This window comes from Trichoplusia ni, chromosome 2 (assembly GCF_003590095.1).
Source record: "Trichoplusia ni isolate ovarian cell line Hi5 chromosome 2, tn1, whole genome shotgun sequence".
In the NCBI taxonomy this organism is placed as follows: Eukaryota; Metazoa; Arthropoda; class Insecta; order Lepidoptera; family Noctuidae; genus Trichoplusia; species Trichoplusia ni.
The window spans coordinates 14,739,637-14,765,691 of NC_039479.1; the positions used below are offsets into that span (position 1 = coordinate 14,739,637).

The following is a 26,055-nucleotide window of genomic DNA, read 5'->3' on the forward strand; positions in this document are numbered from 1 at the left end:
TTGATATTAAACGTTTAATTTATATTTGTAACATTATATTATCTGTAAATATAGAGTTCTTACTATAATAATATGTAGTTACGAGATAAACAAACTCGATCTTATATAACTTAAATGTATACATACAGTAGGTACCAACTACATATTAAAGTACGTACAATATTTTTAAATCCCAACTTAATTCTTGAACTATAGTGCAACAACATCATACTTAATAACATATATTTATAGGCACAAAAGTGGATATATAATAATTACAATATAACATTCGATTTAACAAAAAAGTGAGGTATTTAATGTTATGGCAGACTGGATATATATTAGTATCCGGTTGAAAGTCCTACGCCTGTTGTCTTACCGCAAAACACATGAGTGCATAAGGTACATCTACTGGAATGTCCTAACATATATTATGTTTAATTACAACAAACAAAGGCACAAAATAGTGAACCTACCAAAGTGTAGCTTCTACACACACCATCCGTGATTCAACTTAATTAATTACACATTGCGTCTGCAAAAATAAGGTAGATAGTTACATTCGTAGATATCTATGGCATTTTCAAACTAGACTAAAGTAACAAATCAGTCTTCCAATTAATTACCAAATAATAAGTAATGTATTAATTAACTTAAGAATTTAATAGATGTTATATATTTACTCTTAGGACTTTAATATACATAGGTACTTAAGAAATCAAGTTTTAGAAGATGTGATAATTACACGCACAGTACAGGTTACTGAGAATTTGCAAACGTGCAGCTTTGTACATTTACATAAATTTCTAATTAGAATTAGAGTTTAATAAAACACACGTTACATTCGTAGGTGTAGTACGATTGACTAACTAGACATATTTACGTATAACAACGCATCGCGACGTTTTCTTCTTTACCACAAACCTAATAATAACATTGAGCATTCTTAACTAAGTGTTTATGAAATCTATTAACTCTAATATGAACCACCGTGCTTGTGCAAAACATTTTATTTTGAGGATTTAGTGAGCACAATTACATTTAACAACAAACATTTATGGCAATCGACGAACAAATTAATAAATAAGTCTAACCCGTAACGTAAGGAAACAATATAGAATACATTAGTATGTAGATACGCCGCTATCTGCGGTGACAAGAGCGTCGCACTCAATGATCAACTTCAAGATGCTTGGTTGCGTTAAGGCAGAATATCTTAATAACTGTTTAACGTGGTTAATATTATGGCATAGTGCGACGCGGTGGACTAGAGTATAAGCTGTGGCGAGCGTGAGGTAGTCGCGGCATTTCAGTCTATAAACATCACAGTCGCAGACAACAAATTGCACAATAACTTGTCTGGGCATATCTGCCCGAGGCGCGGCGGCGTGGCCGGCACTGCCTGCTTGCCCTTCGGCCCTATAAAGTTACCAGTCCAACTAAACCAAAATTACATTCTAATTAAAGCTAACTTATTCTGCTATTTATTAACAAAGACGTAAATGTTATAAACAAAAAAAACGAATGAAGAAAATAAACAAACATAAAATCACAATAGGGCTTCATCTAGCATCAAACGGAAATTTTATTTCGTTTGAGCTTTGATGGCGCTTTGAAATAAATAGAGAAGAAGAGAGGTAGAAGAAAAGTGGCCGCGGGGCCCATTGCAATCGCCCGGCCGGGGCGCCCGGTCATCGGCGGCGTGCGCACGCGGCACGGCCTACCAGTTAGCCTACCAATTAGTGCCTTACTTCTAACTTTGTACGCCTAAGTCAGTCTTTTCGAATGTACATTGAAAACTGTATTATTCAATCTCTTTCGCTACCACAATCAAGTGCGAAATTACGTGGTGGTACTATGACACCTGGTGGCTGATCCAAATCACGTCGTCGAGGTACTGACAAATCTTCAACATGATCGTCGTCTTGAATAGGTGATCGTGGTGATTGCGGCGGTGACCGAGGTGGCGTACGCGGAGCAAGAGCGGCGTGTGCGGCTGCAGCTAACGCCATTGCATGTAGAGCCTCTCGCCCCCCATCTCTTGTCGCTCCTTCTAATGCTTGTTGTAGGAATGAAGGATCAATAAGCGGAGTAGACGGGTTTCCATCCTCACCTCCGCCTCCCGTGCCACTTAAACCATAAGGGAATGCAGCACCATTTGACTCTCTTTTGACCCCGCGGCTCATAGGCCTGCTAGTAGTAATTCCTAATTTCTTGACTTTATCGTACAATGTGCGCGAGGGTACGCCGTATTTACGTGATGCTTGTAAAGCGCTCATTCCATTACGTACGCATTCGATAGCAGATAAAATATCTGATCTTGTGTATTGTTTATACCGCTTCCATTCAGGTTTTTGTTGCGGTGGGACGTACGGCGCGAGTCCGGCTCTGACGTCTTGTTGGAAATTAGTTGGAGGAGGGGACGGATGGAAAGTACGTTGACTTTCGTCTTCAAAAGATCTCTCAGTGTAAGGAGAATGCGCATCTTCTGAACGGTCAGATCTATTGTAATGAGGCGACGAAGCGCGTGACGAAAGCCTACGCGGACGGTAGTCAAATGCGCGATGTGGGCTAGCAGCGCGTTCGGACTCGTGAGCTGATCCGTTAGAGTGCAGACGGGGCGGTGCATGTTGACTTACGGGATGGCAAACAAGCGACATTGGTTGCGAAGAATCCACTGGCGATGTTTGGGCCAGGACATTTCTCAATATTGGTGTGTCGCGCGTAGCCAGCATACTAGACAGCTTCTTACGTTTGAGAGGGTTCATATCAGCCGAATCATAAGCGGCAGAGAGCGCGGGTGCGGCAGGAGGAAGTGCCCAGCGTGATGGAGGCGCTGGTGCCGGTGGGGACACACTTGAAGGCGCAGCAGGCACGACACGCGGGGGCGACGCTGCTGGCGTACGCTCTGTACTACCTGGTCGTCGCCGAAGCTCAGTCATGTCGAACAAACCCTTAACTTCCAACTGCTCGGCTACCTTCATAATGTGAGGAATATGAGCTTGCGTCACGTTTACCTCACCTGTGTACATGTACTCTAGAAGGGCGCGCATCTCAAAATCCTTAACACCAGGAAATAGAATACTGCAATGGTCCATAGGGACGTCAGCTAATATTGATTGAAAGTATGGAGAGTTAGCGGCCAATACGACTCGGTGCGCTTTGAACGTCACCTGATCGTCTACCACTAATGTGCAGTCCACATAAGTCTCGCCCTTTATCAATGCTTCCAAGATTTCAACTAAGTTGGTTTTGTGATGATTCCATTTCAAACAAAACGTTTGTGGTCCTTCGGTACTCCCCATTTTTCTGAGTTGTGATTCTGTAAACGAAAAACGAACTATGAATATTTTTGCTGACGTAAAATTTTTAAAATAATACTTGCCAAGAAGTCAAATTATTATAATAACTTTCGTGAGGTGGATCTAATTATGAATCCGCCGCATCAGCGTACGAATAAGGACTGGTTGGTTCCGAAACTAGTTGGGGTTGACCCGATAAATATGCGGTGAGTAAACCGTCAATATTAACGCTAACCTTATAAACACTATTTTGATTTAATATACTTAACAAAAATAAAAAAGAAAATAGTAAGCTACTAAAATCTAGTCCCATAAAACTACACAACAGCAAACTAAAATCTAAGAAACTAAAAAATAAATTAAACAATAGTTTACATTGAACACAAAAATCACATAAATAATAACACTCTGATTCAATAAAAAATACCTGGTAATATTTCGTTATTGGTAGAGCCGGGATACATTGTGGAGAAATTATCCAAGTCACGCACTTGTGGGTTAAAACTGATAAATCCTTGCGTACACAGAGTTCGTGCAACCTGTATGCGATGCGCATGGCACAACGACCAGCACTGACTGACGACGTATGTCGCGGCAAAGCGCGATCGCCCGACTGCACCGCCCTTCCCCATTTACATATTACGCTCTATAGCCCTTCCACACTGGCAAATTGACTTTTTACCTTTTATTCGGCAGGTATAATCGAAGTTAGGGGACCGATGAAAGCAGTTACCGGATTCCCTCCTGTTGTATTCCCCACAAAATTTGCACGAACTTAGTTTACGGACTATAATCCTTATGGAATTTGGAATTGCATTTAAAATTCGCTGGCAATAATAGAAAAAAACTTACAGTAAATACAAACCTTGAGCATTATACGCGCTGTTATCAGCCAGTAAGAAAAAACAAAATAGAAAAAATATAAACAAAACCAAAACTCACCAGAAAATATTTATCCGGCGTCAGAATGTCAACAGGATGTTGAAAATGTTTTAGGAAAAACTCATGAGAAAATGTCTACACTTGCACTTAACAAAGTTCGTAGCACGTTCGGGGTTGTTTCGCGCGAGTAAAGAAGTGTCGGCTACGCCCTGAGTGTGGGGGCGGCGTGCTCTTGCGAGCGTCTGGCAGTGACTGTGTTGGTGGAAGGCGGCCGGTCGCGGCAAGCCTGTGTTCGCCTCCTCCCCGCACCTCTTGTGTGCGCTTTTTACGCACGCAGCGCAGCATGCCGGAGTGCAGTGCAATTGCGTGCGGGCGGGAGGGCGCGGGGCGCGGAGACGGCGCGCCCGACGAATTGCAGCGCGCTGAGGAGGGCTGGCTGGTATGTGTGCGTGAGTGCGCGCGCGCACGAATTCAGAAACGTTGTCGGTGTGCGTCGCGAGCCGCGCAGCGTCAACACGATAAAATAAAGCCGAAATCAGCTTATAAAAAATTAAAGCCGCGCCTCGCTGCTCCTTTGTATGTTAGCGTTTAACTAGGCGATATGTTTGCTTTCTGAAACTGAGAATTGTCCTATTATTTTACCTACAAGTAATTCTTAAACATTTATACTCTACTTTTATACTCGTAAACATCTTGTTATACGCTTACCAAATTAAAACGATAGTTTAAAAATATGTAGTCTTGTTATTATGTCGCTGTCCTTCAATTAGTCCTAATTTTAACAATTTTAAATACTAAATAAAACAAAACGCATAAAAACTAAAATACGTCATAGACCGAACCATGACCTACGTACCTAGTTCTCTATAAATTATATTTAACATTTAACAACATAAAATTCTGTGGAGAGCATGAACTTGCTGAAAACATTCCTATTTTATGGTTTATAACGCACGAAATTCCGCTGCGTAATAGTTAACATTTCGATACAACATGACGGTCCTAAAAATTCCCAAAAGTGAGTGAACAACGCTTCCAAACGGGGTCATTGACACATTGCTTGCGTAGGGAACGCCAAAATAGCGCGAAATGCACTCAAAAATAGACCAAGCTCTGTGTGCAATATTTTTTGTTAAGCGAGCCTTGTCTTCCGCCAAACTTAGGGGAGCTCATCTTTAGTTCTCTTAATTTCGATCAATTTTATTCGGCCACACTTCGGAATTTCTCTCATTTGTTCCTCATTATTAGAAAGCAATATTTAATTAAATACGTAGGTGTTATAGTATAACTTTTAACCGCTGTTGAAGTAGGTATAATAGTAGACAGTATTTAAGTATTCAAGAAGTTATCTCCGGTTCAATATATGCTTGATTCAATAAATTTTATGTTTTTCCACATAAATAAATATGAGTTATAGAACTACAATAATAAAAAACGTACTCGATTCCCACTACGAAATGCAAGACCCATTAATGGAATAAAACGTCAATCTTCATGATCGGGGTTAAATATCACACAATCAAGATGATACGGGATGAGAGAACTTCCCTATTATACTTCGGATAAAAGTGAGGGAAAAATAAATTCACTAATGCTATTAGTTTTGCCATTTGTCATGAATGAGATGTAGCAGATAATATAGTGGACAACTTGAAAGAAATAAGACAATATATTTAATGAAGTCATAAAGGCTTGAAAAATAGATTGGTTATTAAAAGATTATCATAAATGTTTTTTTAGCTTTATAACCTAAAGTCTTCGAAAAAGCTCTGCATGTATAGAGTTAGACAACTTATGTTTCTCCTATTCATCTTGTTATATTATTATAATATAAACAGGAAACAAAAAGGCTAGATTGTATCTATCAAAAGAAAAGCGGTACTTGCAATATTGATTTTAGATCCAAGAAGCCCAAATATATTTACAACTGAAAAATTATTACAAGAACTATCATGTACCTACCACTTAAATATAAGTCGAGTACTTCTTTATTAAATACCTTTCCCACGAATCCATGCAAAACACGAATTTCTTAGTCTAAACAATGGCTGTAAATGTCAGAGCAATTCTCTCATATCAATGGTGAAGTGTTGAGTGCACTTGATACCTTTCAACCATTTGCATATCGATATTGGCCTCGGTTTTAAGCACCAATTATTAATTCGATTACGTACGCGAATGTGGGAATGTTTGGTACTTTGAGTAATATTGTGGAGCGTATTAAGAGTCGGTTTATGTTTAAACGTAATGTTTGGTTGCATATCTGCTTGAGGCCTCATCGAAACAACTTGCTTTAATTATTACACATTTTGTTACATTTATAAAATTCTATCGGGCCACTGAAAAACAAAGTAATATAAGGTCATAATTTCTTCCAAAACTCCTTTAAATTAAATAAATAATTAAAATTTATTTGCAGAAATTATAGATTGTATAAAATAACATAACGTTCATTTTAAAGAACATCATTAACAACCAATCCAATAATTATTGCGAGCAATGGCTTGCACAAGCAAAATTCATAAAAAAACTTGTTGTAACGTCAGCGGTCAACCACACGACCGTTAAAATTTCACGATAATTTGGCTATTGCTCCGGAAACACGAATGCAAATGTGCCATTGTCAATACTAAACAGTTATGACCTTTGATTCGGACGTTGAGCGTCAGCGTCAGCGTCAGTAATTAGTTTAGCGATTCGCGGAAGATATCTCATACATAAAGTATCGCCGAGGTTAATACACTTTATAAAGGTTGACATTTGCAATTCGAAAAGACTCACGACAGATATTTATGTTTTAGCGACAATTGGTAAACAATGCATTAGCGAGGGATAAAAGTGCATTATGCTAATACCAGCATAAAGAGAAACGCATCGCGACCTATCCCACGAACACACGCGTAACAAAAACTGCGAGACGGGGGATAGAAAAAGCTAATAAAAAAGCAATAATGCGATCCCGCATGGTGGCTTGTTGAGATCCGAAATTGACGAGACTGATGAACCGTAAGGGACAATATTGATGTATGAACGATAACCTACTCTAAAATACATAGAGCGTAAACATCTAGCGAATTATGTAATATTTAATTAGTGTATATTCTTCAAAAGAATATTATTTGTTAACAATTGATAAAACTCTTGGCAATTTCCAGTCGTTAGCAAAACGCACATTTGCAGTTTCAAAAGATCACGTTCTTAATCGTAAGAGCTAACGATGTAAATATTATACTTACATTAACTTATTAAAATTAATACACACATTGTTACAATTAATGCGTTAAGTTTGCATAATGAGCAAAGGGTTGGCCGGCATAAAGAGATAATTGTAATTTCACGCGGCCTCATCATTTGTCACCAGCATCCTGCCACGCGCCCTGGCTGAATTTATTATTTTATATTATCTGGGGTGCTCTTACCCTTATCTAAAATGTTAACTATTAAATAATAGACTCTATACAATCCCTCATTTCGCACACTTCATTTTTTTCTTTATTATTATCCTGTTTACCTTTTTAGTTATTAGAAATAAAACTACTGGATCTCTTTTGCTCTTTTTTTCTCTTTCATACGTTTATATTGTAGATATGTAGTTTTGTGTCACTTTATCTAGCTGTTAAAGCATTGCTATGTGTGATACAGTTGTTGAGATATTGTAATGTATTGGTCTTCGTCAGTATTACTCAACATTTTGCCTCTTACTAATTACATTACATTAAAGAAATTTATATCTGCTTATAACTGAAGTAATAGCACAAGAGTCGTCCCCGATGATATCAGGGACATGATGGTATACCTAATTATATTCAGTTTGGGACTGTAATCGGCGTCGTCCACGCCCGGCGACCCCGGATGAGGTTCATTGTAGCGAAACTCCCCGGACCCTAGGTGAAACAATACACTCTTTCCTTCTATTGTCTATTGCCCGCCCGCACAAGCATTCCTATTCATATTTTTATGTGTAATTTTATACATAAGTATAATGCAAAATTATATTTTAAGTTATCTTATTTTCGTGGTAAAACATCCACTACCTACAACATGGCCAATTTTAATATGTTATTTCGTTATTGTCTTGATTAATACTACATTTAGAAAGATATAATCAAATTAAGCACCCCAAAATATAATAAACATAATTCAAGTTAGAATAACGAAAATGTCATTTTTTTATTAAGATAACGTCGGTTTGTTTAAAAACGGGTCAAGTGGGTATAGAAAAAAGGGTATTAAATTAAAAAAATGGGCGGTTCTGCTAAGTATCGTTGTCAAAATATCGGCGAGCACCTGCCCAGACAGGGCGGCGCGTAACGAACTTACGAATCTATATTCCAATAATGATATGAATTGAGAAATTCTTGTAAAAACATTGAAGTCGTTATATAATATTGACTCTACATCACTATGAAATCAGTTTTTTTACTTAACTCAAAGACTTTTAAATTACCGTGTATATACATCAAGCAATCAAAAGATGCGCCTAACCCAAAGCTTTGCCTATCTCGCACTTTACGATACTTAAGCTTCATTTATCCGGTACGGCGTGATAAGCATCTTATAAAGTATATCCAGAGATAATTCGCTTCTCTCGCGGCCATGTTGCCACGGACCGCAGCTTGATAAAATAAAACAACCGCGAGCTCGCTTCTTTTTTACTTTTTTTATACAGGATCATTTTTCTTGCCGACTCGACCAAGGGATTATCTATGATGCATGTCGATGTAAACTAGCCCTTATATGTCACAGTAATAAGGTTGTATGGTATTCGGAGGCTGTAGAGTGGACGTCCTTGGGCGGACTCGATCTGCTAGCCGAGAGATCGTCCCATTTCTACGCGCTGGTCGTTGCACCGAAACTATACTTTTAAAATGCATTGGAAAGTAGAAAACGTATTCCAGTGATATTTTCGAGAAACTTCTGCTCAATTACAAGTTTACGAAGCTCGGAGTAGTTATATATGTATTTATATATCATTTATAAACAATTATGGAGACTTTTAATTTAGACACTTAACGTGCGATCAAGAATAAAACATCTGATCTGTGTTACTTACTTACTAAAGTATGTCATATGGATCTTATTTAATGGAGAAGTGGTTTTACCCGTGACATTTACTAATGTGTGATTTTACATTATTTTAAGCAGTAGTAAATAATCGGGAGAACATTTTGTAACTAGCGCAGTTCGCGTTTAGGTTAGACGCACCCATCACTAATGAGTCAAAATGTGTTGCCTTCGAATTTACGGCTTGGCGATGTCGCTAAATGTTGAAAAAAGTCGACTTATGGCGTAACTCTGAACGAAACTGACGTCGTCTGGGTGGCTATCTGCTGTCTTAAAAACAACTTTCGCAACTCACTTTGTTAAAATGCTTGAAAAACGCAGAAAATGTTACGTTGGCCATTAACCGCCAAAACTGCATAGTTTATGGACGTCGTTACGTCACTAACTTGAGTAAATGTGAACGTGTTTAGAGATAGTCGTTTTACTTGATGTTTTAATAACTATCTTGAGAAACTTTAAGTAATAAATATCTGGATATCATTTAAACACTTAGGCTTGCTTGAGAAAATTTTGAGAACTGGTTTGCTGTAAACAGAAATGCTATATCAAATATGCTGTACCTCCATACCAATATTGTTTCGTAAACTATGGGTTCTATACAAAAATGCAATTACAGTGTCGTCACCTAATTACTTGTTATTAAAAACAAGTTTCATAAACTACAACAGTAATTCCAGTTCTAAATTACGTCAACAAATAGTCAAAAGGGGCATAAAGAAACATGCTAACTGTCAAGTATAGGGTAGTAAGCAGTGTGTTTTAGCAAAATCAATAGTATTATGGGCTTCCGTTATTTCCGTCGCGTATAATAACTGTGCATGAACAGCGACGGTGCGAATAGATGGACACTGCGATATGTGGTTGTGGGGACTAATTGCAGGTATCATTTGCAATAAACTCGTCCACTGTCCACCCCTCACTATGAACATAAATGGTAGTATGCGAAAATAGAACTAGTCCACATGAAATACTGGTTTTATGAAAGTAAATTTGCTTGGCTACGGATTGTAAAAATATATTGACAACTGTATGATTATATTTCGATTAGTGTTGCTTTTAACTTAACATAGAACTATTAAAATCAGGGTATAGGCAATAAACAACAATCAATAAGTAGGTAACATTTCACTTTGCATGAAGATAGCAACGCGTAGCACGCAGATTTAGGTTTAGACAGTAAGAGTCTGACGCTACTCGCTTCTCTGAGGAAGTAGGTGTCCATGAGGATTCCCCGCCTAACCAACAAAAAAGTTAACATTTCACTTAAATTGACTCTACTTTTACGTAGAGTTTCGTACTTCGCTTCGTATTATAAGGGTATTTTCGTAGAAATATAATTTTATAGTAAAAAAATGCATCATAATTGCATTATAAGTCTCTGTTTTTATTTTTAATTCTACACATATATTCATTATCTTGTCTTATTCATACGACAAACTAACTTGTATCAAAACACCTATCAAGCATCAATAACGTATGTCAATACTAAACCCTACAATGTTTAGGGGTTTTATGCTCGCTTTATTCGCAAACACCCCTCGCTAGCGTTGCCATGGGGTTGTGGTCAAAATTGTATTTTTATTATAATTGCTCCGTTTTATAGAGAGCCCGTCGGCTAGGGTAAACATTGTACTATTACTAAAGTTCCAGTTATAACAAACTAGAACGAGTGGATATCGTATAATTAGTAGTAATATTATCCTCTAGTTATGACTGTGGTATTAATATTTTAATATCTTCCTGTAAATTGTAAAGAAATTCGTTTTAGTTTGTATTACAGGCAAACTGATGTTTCCAGTTTTAGAACCTATTAAAAACGAAGCATACCATTTCTTTTCAGAAATCTTTAACATAATTATCTCTTGAATTAAATGGTGTCATCGTTTCTATATTGTGGAAAATAAGTAAAGGCTAATAAGTATTACTATTCTCAATACATAAAACCGATGCGCAGCAAAAATTCATAACACGAAAAACAAAATAATAAATATCGTTTAAGCGTAAGATAACATTGACAGTTTTACTATTCAAATAATAGCAAAAAAAGCGAATACGTCCGCCTGTCCATACTCAATTGGACCCGCATCAAAGGGCTTAGTATAAACCCCTTTTCTCATTTTTATATCACGAAAAGATTGCCCATGACTATTTTGTTGGCAAATATGACTTGATCCTATTGTCCGTAAGAAAACTATTCGTGTCGAATGTAAATGTCGTGGTAAAATTACTGCTGAATATAAAATAAAGATGGTATCGTTGTTTAGATAGCTATTACACCTACGTTCTATTATTATTTATACACGTGCTTCAAATATATTGTGTTTTCATAAATGACTGATGGTAATATTAGACTTGCAAGTAATAAATATGTTATTTTCTTTATTAATTTTCTTTACACGTGTAAACATTGTACATATATCCATTCTGGTGCTAATTCCTCTATGTACCATGCAAGGGTTCATTCGAAAGCCGCGTGTACCAATTTCACCATCGATATTGCAATTTGTCATTTCGTTATCATCTAGGTATTATCGCAATGCATTAGTTTCTGAGTACAGATAGTGTTATCTTTAACTAGAATTCGCCCAGCTTGATTACAGAATGAAGGCGCAACACATGTAATGCTGATTTCTATGCTCAAATGTTTATACTATAAACATTTTGACATTTTAAAACTTTTGTTTAGGATTTTTTGCATATGGGATATTTTTTTTGTAAGATAATGGACAAAAGAAACATTGGAATAAGTATGCCAGTATTTTATCTAGTTTTTGGGGCGCATCATTTAGTTTAACTTCAGTTGTGTCGTTATGTCCATCGAACGTGTACTCTAAATTAACTAAGATTGCACACCGTTTTATAATGCATTAAAGGTGTACGTTTGCAATCAATTACAATAAAATATCAATTTTCTGAAGTATGCCATAAACATTTTGCAACACGACTAATTGGTTTGGTAATAAAGTTCGACTGAATAGTTCAATCATTATTCGTTTTCGATTGTCCATATTAATTCTCTCCTATATAATTACATTGTTAACGTTTATTTTATTAGAATAACATGTTCAGCGGTCAATATCTATAATGCTATTAGTCAACGTGCAACTATGCCTCATATCATCAGTTTCACATGTGCGTTACGCATGGATTTCACAATCAATCTCACGTATTGTGAATTCTATAAAAAATTGGTAATTCGTTTGCGAAAGTGGCATTTTTATGCAACGCACATATGTAGCTGGAACGTGTGACGCGACCAAGTGCGTATCGCGCGAAACGCAGCCGCACGCACGATTCTACGCGCAGATACAATGCGTACGCCCGATAACGCAAGCCTGCCGCGATAACACACTGTCCGTGTTCATACTGCATATTAATTTGCTCACACAAATACTCCGATGGACTTTCACCCGCTTTATCTGTGTTAATTTCAATTTGAATCAATCGTGTTGAATTTGATACATACCGAAACTCGTTAAAAGATTAATGTACTGTTGATTCTGATCTACATACATGCCGCGCCTACCATCTGTCTATGTATTTCATATACGAACACGGATTCACACATGCAAATATTCCTACGCATACATTTGCGACGATTATATCAACAAGGACAAAGCTGTCTAGAGAGATTCGCAAAACTCATGAATGAGGGGGTATCCCCGACCTACAAAGGAATGCAAGCTCGCATAAATAATGCGCAGTCCACTTTTGTAGTGCACTCACCGTAATGATGACATAACAATGACGAATGTCAGGCGCGTGCGCGCGCAAAAAAAGTCCACTTTGTTGTAGGCGGGCGCAAAATTACGTCAATTTCGCACAATTGTACCAGGAGATTATGAAATTGTAAGAGGCTGTTTTATTGTGGCGAATAATGCTCATGGTCAAACTCGCGCAATTTTTTTGCCGTCTTGTGTCGAGGAACTATTTATATTCGTAGTATTTGTTTTAATTATTCAAAAGCCGCCATTTAACGGAGTTTACATTTAGAAAAGTAACTGCACATTGTGAAAAATGGACTCTGACTAATTTCAACAGCTTTTTATGTCGTTTTTAACATATCTAGTAGTCCATTAAGTATAATGTTTACTAAATATTTGCCTAAAAATAAACCATTATTTTGATCAAATCCTTTTTTATTTTCAAAAAGTTGCGCAACACTTGAAAAATAATCATTAAATCTATAGGTGGTTACAAAAAAAAACAAATAGTCGTTAGACGTTGCTCATTCATTTTACAGTAATTTATCGTTTAAACATTCATTACATTTGACAAACAAAAAGTTATTTTCTCAAAATTAATACTGGACGTATGTCTATAATTCGTAATTTTGTTCGAACAATATAAATAAATTGTCAAAATTATGATACAACGTCATTTTCGGTAACGAATCCCAAAAAAAAGTTTTATAACATTTAATTTTAAATTTATTAATTCCTACATTATTCAGTATTTTTATAAAACATGTGTTTACATGAATTAATAAAAGGAATATTAATGAACAAGTGACTAACTAAAGGGACAGATCGTGTTATCTTACTAGGTAGAGCCACATAAAACCATAAAGTAGATCAATATTTTTTGTAAACCACCGAATGTATGAACAAATTTGTACTAGGGTATTATGTCTACCAGGAGGTTACTACTATAAGAGTTATACAGTTGTGATACGCGTGCTATGTATACATAATGAGTCGGTATATTGATATAGTCGGCGGTACTACAGCTATCAGCCGCTTCGAATGATGACGATGACTCATTTTGGCAACTGGTTCGCGTGGAGGCGTTGCCAATTTACTACCACACACACAAATTCGCACACATTGATAAATTTCGTGATAACAAGTTCTGATATCCTAGTACTTATTATACCGACCATTTACGGCAATGCTATTGGTTGAAATACAACAACGAATGGTACATTAATTAAAATTTGTTTTTGTTTATTAAAGTGAACAATTTAACAGGTTCTAAAGACGAAGTAAAATCTTCAACAAGTAAATTAGTCGATAAAGTCAGTGGGTTATTCGCGTAGGTTAAGAAAAAAATTGTAATAAGTAAGAATAAAGAGCATTTTTAATAAATGAAATAGAATAAGAATAATAATTTGTTATCTACTCCATTGCGATATTTTTAACCTAAACAGATTGTTAAACAACGTTGTCGAGGCTACACAGATTTTGAGGCCAAGGTTTAACTGCTAATATGTAGATGTATTTATGTAAGATATCTGTATTTTGAAAGGTTGAAAAACTGGTGCCATTGGTTAAACCTTAAGACAACGTGAACTGTGCATTAAATTAATGGGCATTTAGCATACAGATTAGATATTAGTTTACTTAGTTATTGACTTCGTGGCGAACGTGTGTCGTGTTCTCATGTGTGTTTTTAGTTCATTAATTCGTAAATCAACCCCTTGTGGTATATATTGATAGTTGGGTAAAGGGACGGTCGCGGTGGCCCACCGGTCTGCGCGGCCTCGTGACCAAAATACGCGCTTTGAATAATTGAAGCATAGGGCCTCTACCACCCCGCTCCCTCCAGTCCCCCTAGCTCACCGAACTTTTAGTTTTTATCGGTACATTATAATAGAACGCAAATTATTGATGATGGTACACTATACATGTGACTCAGGCTTCCTTTGAGCAAAACAATTCTCAGAAAAAAGACAACTAAAATTAATGGCACGAATAGCATTAAAATCTCTTTTTGAATAATCGGTTTGTAGAGAAGACTTAACAACCAATGTAAAACGTAATGAAAATGAATGGCTTAATGTAAAGACAATAATCATATCAAAACTATAGACCAAATGACTTTGAACTATGATTTTTGCTCAAGCAACCATCTTTCGGATTCTCTGGATATAAAACTCTACCCTAATCTAACTAAGTATCTATCAACATCCAAGCGGCAAAACCTTTAAACACTTAAAAAGCATGATTGTATACTTCGTCCTTATATGCATTTATCTTATTTTTATCATGCATCTAAATTGCTTTCAAATACATTAGCAACATTGTGTACATAGAATTAGAGGTAACCCCAATGCCAAACAATACTTGGTAGGTATAGCACTATAAAATTATTGAGGAATACATTTGTCTATCGGTAATTACATAGAAAGATTCGGTTGTCGCTAGTCCAGCTACTATTTGTCTTCCACACGCAAATGTGGCGGGGGAAATTAGTGTGAATAATTGATACGTGTCATTTGGCAACCACCCTGGCCCACCGCCTCGTGTCACCAAACTTAACATACCCACGCTTCTTCACTTAGCTACCTCGACATAATTGTGTTTTACAAAACATGCCCGAAATTCGGAAGCATGTTACCCAAGTAACTAACTTCAGAATTTTGGAATACAGTTTATACGACTGCTATATGTAGTTTTGGAAATGAGGATCGGATAAGTCTAAATATCTTAAAATAAATTCGGAAACTAGTGTAGAATACAAACTTAAGTAAAAGTTTATTTTTGAGTACACTTAAGTACCTATGTATTTTTTTAAGAAACTGTATAAAGTAACTAAAAGCAATATAATCTACGTTATATTTTATTATTTTTGCTATTAAAGATTTGATATGTTGGAGCTCTTACTCTTTGATATTGACATTAAATTAACCTCTGTGAAATAGTTCAGTATTCAGAGTTAGTACACATGAGGTCGATGTAGATGTGGTGTTTTCCACGCACTTTGGTGGTGGCATGGTGGTGATGCCTCACATCGATATTTCGTGAATTATTGAATAGTCGCGTGTGGCCTCCCGAATTTCCAATGTTTGGCGATTGATGTGTAGATTGACTTTTGTCATTTGCCTCGACCATGTCAAACAGAAAAATGTTTTTCTATGCCTCCTTCACAAATTGTTGGATCGAATCGTAATGGACTAGCGATTGATTGAAGTATATAAATATTTTTCGTGCCCCCCTCTTCCTATCTGATTGGCACGGCGATGGATGAAAACCGTTTGTTGTTTTCTTTATTCACATGATGGATTAATAGTTTTTGTCATTTCATGAACTTATTTGTGATCGTTGATAACGAAATAATGAAGCACAACAGGCAATTCCTAAGTGTTACTTCATACACCACGCAAATATACTTACTTTCATCGAATCCCATATTTTTCCTTGCATTCGTGGTGGTCCTGCTAATTATGAATAGGTTGCGTAAGTATGGGATTTGTTTTTCGTCTGAACTGCAAATTCTTTGTTCATTGGGATAACCATCTATTGTTTATAGGTGTTGCAAACCGCTATGCAGAGAGCGGCACCTTTGTAGGCAATGATATAAAATCGGCACCTTTGAGAGTAAGCGCCATTGCGTACTTCGTTCAAAAAGAAAGTTTTATTTCGACGAAACAGTTAGTTCCTTTGTAGAGCCGCTTTTGAATTAGCAATCAGTAAAAAGGATTTTACCGAATATCTACGTAGAGAACCTTTTTTACATTGGAAAACAATAGTTACATGTGTTTGTTCAGGTCTCGTTTAACTTTTTGACCTTACAAGAACTAGTACTTTTTCTCTATAATAAATACCACATCGAGGCTTTCATAGTAAAAATGTTTGTCCTCAAACAATATCTTTAATGTCTAATAGATCTTAATAGCTTGTCCACAAATAAACCATTGTCGTGAAGGCTTTTACACATACTTCTACCAATAATGATTAAACTGCCTGCAGTGCTACGAACTGTGATAAATATGACTCGTATGAAAACATTCGAGTAATCTATTGATAAAATAACGAGCCTTCCATTAGACTCGTGTAAAGGAAGAGAAATGCTTTCCAAATATACCGTTACGGTCCTCATAGCGCTTCAAATAAAAGAGAAACCCCCGCCCGCAACATTAAACCCTTTTGCGCACGTTTTCTGCAAGAATAGCGCAATTTTTATTAGTTTACAACTTAACTCAAATATTGCAGAACTCTCCGCAAAGATGCCGACAAAAATTGTTGATGGTTAAATAAAGGGGTACAATAAAAACAAACGGAAAGGGTTTACAACAATGCGGAAAAATTACGCAATGGCTAGTTTTATGATTGCGTCAAAAAACTTCGCAGGTACGAAAAGGGTCTATTGTTACGAAGCTTGGGTTTTGGAGGATTTTAGAAGTTCCGACTGCGAATACAAGTGCCATTCACTAGTACAATGTTAGATTATGCAAATAGATGCAAATGTTTTTACGATACTTCTTTTTAGTATAACAATGAAGGCATTGTGCGACTAGACAGCGCTACCGAATTCGATTTTGTTTATTGTAAACTCATTATTGATTCCGGTAAACTGCTTTGTAAAGTTATTTAGCTGGATCGTTTATAATGGACTCTATCTTTCCTATATTCTTCAGTAACGTTGGTTATGATTATTGTTGCTTCTTACAGTCGTTTGTGTTAACCTAATTTCAGGGATGTAAACAGTTTTCTTTGCTTCGTCATTATATCGCGTATTTCAACCAACGTGAAGTAGATCACGTCACGATAATAGCTCTCCTTCAATTTACCTTGACAGCATTAAAAAAAAAATTATTTTTATTTTTTTTTCCTTTAGCCGTAAACTACAACATACATAGGTACGTATTCGAATATTTTATAGGAAAACTGTTGGACTCTATAATGGCTCCTTAAAAATAATTTTACGAAAACAACTTCAAAAATTCATATCAACTGCACGATGTTTGCCCCTTTTGAACTTGATCTTTTTATCAAATGTGGCTACGAGCCCAAAATTATATCAGCGGCGCGTCGCCGCATTCCGCGTTCACGCACCCACACTGGCATGCATTCTACACTATATGTATTTAACAGCTAGTATGCACACCAACAAACATTTATAAGGAGAACTTTAGGCAGTTTACCAAAACAAAACTTTCTTTGTTTGACATTACGCCCTTTTGCAGCAAGATTTAAGCACAATTGATAAAGTAAAACGTTAACAGCCAAAGAAATATCTTCTTAGTGTTCTTGAAGTGACTTAGTAAACTAATCATCAACTCAAATAATTTCATCCATCCACATTTTATAGTAATTCCATGTATAAAATAATATTTTTTTATAATAATGTGATAAATAATTGAATATACCAATACCATTCAAAGTCGTTACAACGCAGTGCGAGCCAGCATTTAATCTGTCAGCATACGTGCACACATGCTTGAAACTGCCTCAAGACGATGCACGCACTCTACGCACACATGTATACAATTTACATAGACGGTAGACTCTTACTACGGGTTTTAAATTCGACTATACTCACCAGGAGTGAGTATTAAAATGCGTTCTGAAGTTATAACTGGTATTTGATGAGTTTTTTACACGTGTGATTTGGTAGCGTGAGGTGAGTTCGCGGTTCATAGTAGGTGTCTTGCATCTATACGCACACAAGGGATTGGCTAGGCACGAATATTGCTCGCTATGCTAATGCAGCGGAGATTGGGCAGGTCGATGGCCGCTCCCGGACGCTACGAAGTCATTCGGCAGAACCCGCCGGCCACCCTCGCTCGCCCTCACAATCATTTAACCGTCTCCTTGATATCTCTACCCACGTTCGAATTCTTGGTGTTTTCTTTGGATTCGCCGTAGATATATAGGATGTAGAGTTAGGGAATAGTAAAAGTAATTTAGTTAAAACGAAATTATTCGTTTTGCAATGCGTATGCAATGCTGTATTTAACGTGATTCCACATTTTTTAAAACTTTTAATATATGAATTGTACAGAGATACTATACCTAACTTTTTATCAATACAGAGTAATATTACTTCGCATTTAGATAATATTTCTATTATCTTTGAAATAATTAAATTTTCGACAGATATAAATTGGGTAATAATGAAAATGTTAAAATAGAATCGGGGCCGCGCCACTGGCCAGTGACCTTGAGTGGTGCGCGGGCGCAATAGATTAGTCAGGCAAACAACACATACAAACACCACCCCATCAAATACACGAAATTTATGTGCGTGTGCGTGCACTTGCATGATGCGTCGGGGTGCGGCCTGCATGTTTTACCTCCAGATGACTTTGATATTGTGAGAACATACAAGATAAAAATACTGAATTCCGTAGCGTCTGTTTATGTTTAAAGCCTACCCCAACATTCTTATGAAACTACAGGCAGAGTGCAGAAAATAAGTCTAGAAGGGATTTTTGACTATGTTTACGAGTATCTGAGAAGTTGCTACTAGGTAAGTATGTTCTAAACATTCGACAGTTCACTGAGATTTATCAAACATAAATATATACATTCATACGTATAACAAAAAATATTTTTTCCAACTAAAACAAGAGTAAAAAACACAGTCATTTACCGCATATTATCTAGATAGGATTGGAAAAAATGTTTGTGGCGTGGGCGTTTTGACAGGAGAAAAGACAGCCGACGAAGTCAACGCATAATGGATGCATAATAATGGTGTGCCACATCTCGTGAAAGTGCATCGCTGCAGCCTTGAGCGGACCCTTTCCCTCGTCCATCAAATGAGCGAGAGCTCTCGCCTCTCGCCTCTTAACATAACGCCGTACATTAGGTTATCGAGCGACATTTATCGCGCAACGGGAACTTCATTAGTCGGCAAGCGACACAAACTTAGTAGGTATGTACTTATTGAACAAGCATTAGGTCTCGCACCAATTCGGTTGGTGGCATTTCTACACTATTTCAAACACTATTCCTTCTAGGTTTACTCATAATAATAATTTGCTATAACTTGTCTTGTTTTAAAAAGCTATAGAGATTCAATGTTTGGTATAAAACATGACTGACTTTGATTCTCAAAGGGTTCTTTGTTTACAAAGTTACAAGTAACAGAACTCCCCTCGGGGTGGTGTGATAGGCGTGCCATGCATGCCTATAAGGCAAGTACATCCTGGAGTGCGCGGGGGCGGGTGAAACGTGGGTGCGGGGAGACACAAGCGGTTATTTCGGTATGCACATTGCATGCGGCGCGGGCGACGGCGGCATAAGCACAGCAGCGCACTTGCCACTCGAAATAGTCAGGTCAGGGACCGCGAGTATCGCCTCGATCCTGCCCCAAGGTCAAGTCTCTGCAGCACCGATACCTCCCACCCCCACTCCCCCCTGCGACGCGTCTATGCACATTAATGTAAACGCCTCACGACTCACGCCTCACTGTTCAATGTTCTATACATCAGAAATTCGGTTACCGGGTTCGTTTTAATGCTTCAATGCATCATATGTAAGGCCAATATGTTTCTTAACATTAACAGCCTATTAAGCAGATCAACCAGTCCGAAGGTATTGCAAACGTATTTGATAAGTAAATAATATTAGTTATAAAATCGAATGTTGCTAAACGTGACCCAACGATGTTTTAATCGATTCTTAATTGCGAAAAGTCAATTAAACGTCGCGAGATAAAACCGCGAAGTGCGCAGTGGTCGTTAAACTTGCAATACATGTTTGCCTTATGTAAACGTTAGTTTAGGTCCCGAAAATTGCGAGCTTGTATGTGTAAACAAACACTCTGGCGTGCACAAAAATCTGTACATTTCTGTCTCTATTATTGTAGCTAAAATTGCTAAACTCGAAGACAAGGAAACTAATGAATTGAATACACATGACTCAGAAGTTTCCAAATTAAACAATTAATGTTTTCCTACATCAAACTCTTAATGGATATAAAATGACACAACTAATCACTATCAGAAGCCTTTCGCAAAATGCCTGTCATATGTTTGCCTATTTCATTTAAAGTAGAAGTTTTTGAAACTTTTACTGCTCTATACAAAGCGGAACGCTAAATAATATATGGACAAAATGCTGGTGTGGCCACATAAACAATAACAGGATTCACCCTTATGTTAGCGGTCATTATTATGGCTTCAGCTTCCCTCAGGTTTAGTCATCGACACCGAACAGGGGACACCCCATAGCCAAATGTCCTTAATTACAACGTGACACCTGAAAGTTGATATTAATACTTTCTTCGCGACATCATTTAAAATGGCCCTGCAAAATATGGATGTCTCAAGTCACTGTACGAGAAATCTTAGGTAGAGCAATCTCATTCTCACAAACTTTAATTACATTTTTAAATCTATAGCTTCCTAATATAATTTTGCAAATAAGGGACGTTAGCAATAAAACTTTCTATAAGTTTTTGGTAAATTCTTCATAGTAAACATAATAAAAAAAAAGGTTTTTCATACTTCGTAAATCCAAATCAAAATAACAAAAACAAGAACAACTGCAACATTCACCATCATACCAAAACCAATAGAAAAATCAAAAAACAGAATCCACCTTTGATATTATTAAAATCTTGAGCATGGATTCCATAACATTGGTTGGTAAAAATTTTGTTTAAAAAGTGTCGATGTTTCTAGGCGCAAAGGAGAGATCAAGGCGTCCGTTGGCGAGGACATTGCACTTCGTACCCTCCCCCCTCGGCCCTTTGGTCCTTCCCCCCACTGGCCCTGCCGAAACTCGCTAACCAGTGTTACTACTAGCGACCGGATTCGAGTGTTTAGTCACCGTTGAATTTGGGATGTTTAGTTTGCGTCCAAAAATGATCACACGGAATTTGAAAGGGAAGTATGGTATAATAAAGAGTACGTAGTTCGGAGGTATCATATTTTTCTATGATTTAAGATTGCAAATATGGGCAGTAGATCTAAAAATTATTTATTAGTACTACAATCTAAATAGTACATCATACTATCCCATTTTCTCAACAAGCATATTTTACAACGACTCTACCTAGTCTGTGGACACAAAACAACAATGTAAATTGTAAGTAATAAGTGTAATTATTTTGACACTTATTGTTTATAAGAATATCACTCATAGCTAATTTAAAGGGCACATGTGTAAGTAAGACATTCATTCAAGGATAATGAAATATCAAAGTATGATAAATGGGCTTTAATCTTGCAAAACCTCGTTCACGTACATTTATCAGTTATATTCATTCGATCAATATTATTGGACTCACATTTATAGATAGTTATCTCAATAGTTCTCAATCAGTCCAAGTATCTGGCGATTGAATGAGTGGATTGCATCGGTTGCGTCGTATTGGCTGCAGGCGGCCAGACGAACCGCTTCCCGTTACTTGCTATGTAACAAGTACATAGGAGGTATGTACTGGTAAGGTCAGAGTAAAAGCATTGGAAGGAGCTGTCATTTTTTTGTGGTGAATTTAAGAAACTTGAATGCATGTTAAAAACTTACACTGAGGTATGTTTAAGTTATTTTTGTATTATACTAAATGCGGTCTTATGTTGTTTTTTTTACTAATTGAACTAAATATCCAAATATAATAGATTTCATTATTAATGTAAACATATTAGTTGATTTATGATAGAAAAAAGTCTAGCATAATGCGCAGATCTTTTGTGGAAATATTATTTTTAATAATGATAATGTATTAACTTCGAACTCACAACTACTTTTCGCATAGGTACTAGATCTCAAACGAGCAAGAACAGAAAGGATTCGATTTTAATTTTCAGCAAAAACTTTTGATTAATAATAGCATAATAACTAAAATGATTCGACAAATGTTTGTGCTGACGCTACGTCTGCAAGAGATGCACGGGCGGTCGCGGCGGGGCGCGGGGGGCCGCTCGGCCTGCCTCAACACGGCGCGCGTTCGCTGCGCTTGCGCCGCTCGTGACGTAAACGTTTCCTGGATCAAGAGTTACATACAAATTCTTTACATAATACTTAGTTGCATATTGTTATGGGCAACGTTAATTGAATTTACGGTATTAATTACGTTGACAATTAAGATCCTTGGTGTAAAAAAAACTGATAGAGGTTGTGATAAATAGTAGTTTTTTTGTGGTGGGGCTAAAGGATTGCACTTATACGTAGATTTATTTTTATGTTTTGCATTAGAAAAACCTAAAACAAATGAATACCTCGATGTAGAGTAGTTGTTTACTACTTTAAATGCTACTAGAACAAACTAGTCAACTCTATAACTCTTTTTACGACCTCAGTGAAATGAAGACTCAACAAATGTTAGTTAATTCGATATTTCGAACAGGTTTTAAAATGGAACTGAAAACCACATTCAAACGTTTGATATTGATGACTATGGGAATGGCAGTAAAAGACACATAAAACGTACCTATCTACTGCTTGTAATTCCAACCAGGCCGTAGCTATTGGAGCTTAGCGGATAAATAGGTGCTGTATAGCAAGCAAGCACATTTGTGATCGTTAAACCGTCACATGTTGACGTAACAAATGATATCTACAGTTAACTACTTGTACCTAGAAATAGATAGAAACAAGTATCGTTCGCATGAAATGTTAACTCCGTGGAATAAAAACACAAAACACGCGAGTTTTTACTGGCCTTGTCAATGTTCAAATGAGTGTGCTATTCCTTGCCTTACTTACAGAATATAGGGCGAATAATAAAGCCTATATTATTCGTAAATAGAAAATGCATTGTCCTTTGTGGAACAATTCCACGAAAACACAAACACTCAGACATTAAAGCACAAAAATTTTATATTGTTAATAACAAGTGCAATGTGTGAATGTTGTTCAATATTTACAATAGATTATCATAACTAAGTGAACCGTTAGTAAACATCAATTTCTTTGTCTGCAAAACAGTAATTAACTATATTATTGTGATAGGTAATTAGTAGACCTGTGTGCTTGACCCTATTAAAATTATTTATTTGGCACTTTTAGGATAACGATTCTTTAAACTGGTCTTTAGCGTCTTTCTTACCCAAGTAGCAAAATATCGATTACATTGGACTTCGTGATCGGTTATGGACTACGCAATCAGTTACTGTTGTATTTTTGTTTTACGTACATATCTACATATTTGAAATGATAATGCTAGTTAAAATACTTACGCGACCTTAGAGACAAAAATCTAAAAATATTTTCCCTAATCACTTGAGGGTATGGCCACAATTGCAGACAAGGGAATAAAGAATTTCGTAATACTTTTCTGTTTTCTCCAATATATCTCGACAATTCCATTTATATCTGTTGTTATTGCATTAGAGTCACACAATTATAAATTGTCTAAGTCGGTCACTATTTGTACATTAGATAAATAGTTGGTCCTACCACAACTACGCCCTATTTAATTATTTGTGGAACTGATAGTGCTATCACTCAATGCAAATTGTCGTGGACAAATCGCTAATTGTTTATTGATAACAGATACTTGTAACGGAAGAGAAATGACCACGACTCTTCTATAGAAGCTCGATTGAACATCAATAAATTTATTTTCTCTTTACAAAACTTGACAGCTTTCAGGTTATCTGCTATATACTTGGGGTATCTAGGATCCAAGACTCTGATCTAAAGGTTAGGGCTCCAGCATACTAAGCAGCCATGCAAATAGGTATACAGAAGCACACATTCACTGTCATTTAATGCCGATGTTTAGTGTTATATTTATTTAATCTAAAAACTTTTCCGGACTATACAAGTCGAACAAAAACAATCTGAAATGTTAATTACCAACTCTGTTTTCCAATAAGTATTTAATAACTCGCTCTACCAAGAAACGTAGTTCACGTGAATAAAATATAAACTATAGCCCCCTTACGAGAACATTTGTAAGGCGGATGGAGCGATGTGAAATCAAAAAGAAAAGAGTTCAATTATATTTAGCAATCTCCCCTGTAATTACAGAGCAAGTTTCCTTAATTACAGTCCCCCAATAAAAGGATAGTTGCTTCCTACTTCCCACGTATGGGGGTGGGCAAGGCGCATGCGCGACATGTGAGCGATGCGGCTTATTATTAAAGAAAATATAAAAACATGTACCTGCACAGAGTTCAGAGCGTTAGATAGAGGTTTTATAATAAAAATGTCGTTAAATTCCTGATAGACTATCTTAACACTAAAGTAATTGTTGGTTTGAAAGTAAATCATATTCACGTTTAAAGTCCATATGCGTATGATGAGTATAATTGAACTTTAAAATAATATGCTCAGCAAAATGATATTAAAAAATTAGTATACAATTCAAGAAATAAAAATCACAACAAAAATCGGATGATATCACGTTAAAAGCCCTAGTACAAACTTAAAATTTTAAATGGAGAAGGTCTAAATCATTTGTTGCTCTGTATCTATGCGTATGCGCGTAAGTTGATATAAATTTAATAAAATAAAAAGACGTCGCGGTTCCGGCACCACATGAAGACCTGTCACTTACCACATGATGTACAGTCAACCGCATATCTCTGACATTATCTAATGTGTAAAGCAAAGCATCCTTATATCACAGTGATAAGACTGATAATCCAAAGTTTTATAACCACCGACTTGCGGCTGATTGTATCTTGTTTTAGATGACAGTTCCAGCGATTAATTGATCACGTGTCCAATTACAAAGAAATTAATTATACAAACAACATTGGAGTTTTATAAATAGATTTTAAATAAATATAAAAATAAAATTGTTTATTATTGGACATAGGTAAGGTTATGGTCGGTTGTGGAGATTCTATTATTATATAATTGGCTCTAGAAATACGAAGCATTTTTCGAGGTCAGTGTTTTTTAGAAATTCAGGAAGAGAAAAATACGTTTAATAACTATTTTTGAAAGCGTATTTCTCTATAGGTAAATTGACAACGACTAAAATATGAAGTGACTCAAAAATGCATCCACTAAAGAATCTACTTATCCTATATATCCTGTCATACCTCTTTTCAAGGAATGAATTCTTCATAAACATGTGACGTCAGAATTATTTCAAATTATTAAAAGTTGCCGTGTCCTATTTGTAAGACATGTAATCACAAGCAACTTGGTTGGAACAGTTATTAGATGCAGGAGGGTTGTCTTGACGAGTAATTAAC

General features: G+C 36.5%; 1 protein-coding gene across 2 annotated transcripts; it reads right to left on the bottom strand.

Annotated features, from left to right (window-relative positions):
- Nucleotides 1-68: 68 nt before the first annotated feature.
- LOC113508336 (protein bric-a-brac 1) lies at nt 69-4,284 on the bottom strand. Of its 2 annotated transcripts, none has more exons than XM_026891305.1 (2): nt 3,709-3,983; nt 69-3,301 (listed from the first exon to the last, which is right to left on the bottom strand). In XM_026891305.1, exons 1-2 carry the CDS (start codon nt 3,911-3,913, stop codon nt 1,788-1,790), a joined length of 1,719 nt encoding a protein of 572 aa, XP_026747106.1. In that variant the 5' UTR covers nt 3,914-3,983; the 3' UTR covers nt 69-1,787. The 2 variants fall into 2 exon arrangements, with proteins under 2 accessions (XP_026747106.1, XP_026747107.1); XM_026891306.1 differs by lacking the exon at nt 3,709-3,983 and adding an exon at nt 4,224-4,284 and having other exon boundaries at nt 70-3,301.
- Nucleotides 4,285-26,055: the final 21,771 nt, after the last annotated feature.

Bases quoted from the DNA above. Each gene is read 5' to 3' on its own strand.
- LOC113508336 (XM_026891305.1), bottom strand. From the start codon at position 3,913: ATGGGGAAGGGCGGTGCAGTCGGGCGATCGCGCTTTGCCGCGACATAC. The intron at 3,302-3,708 runs GTATTTTTTATT...TTTCGTTTACAG, and splicing joins CAATAACGAAATATTACCAG to AATCACAACTCAGAAAAATG.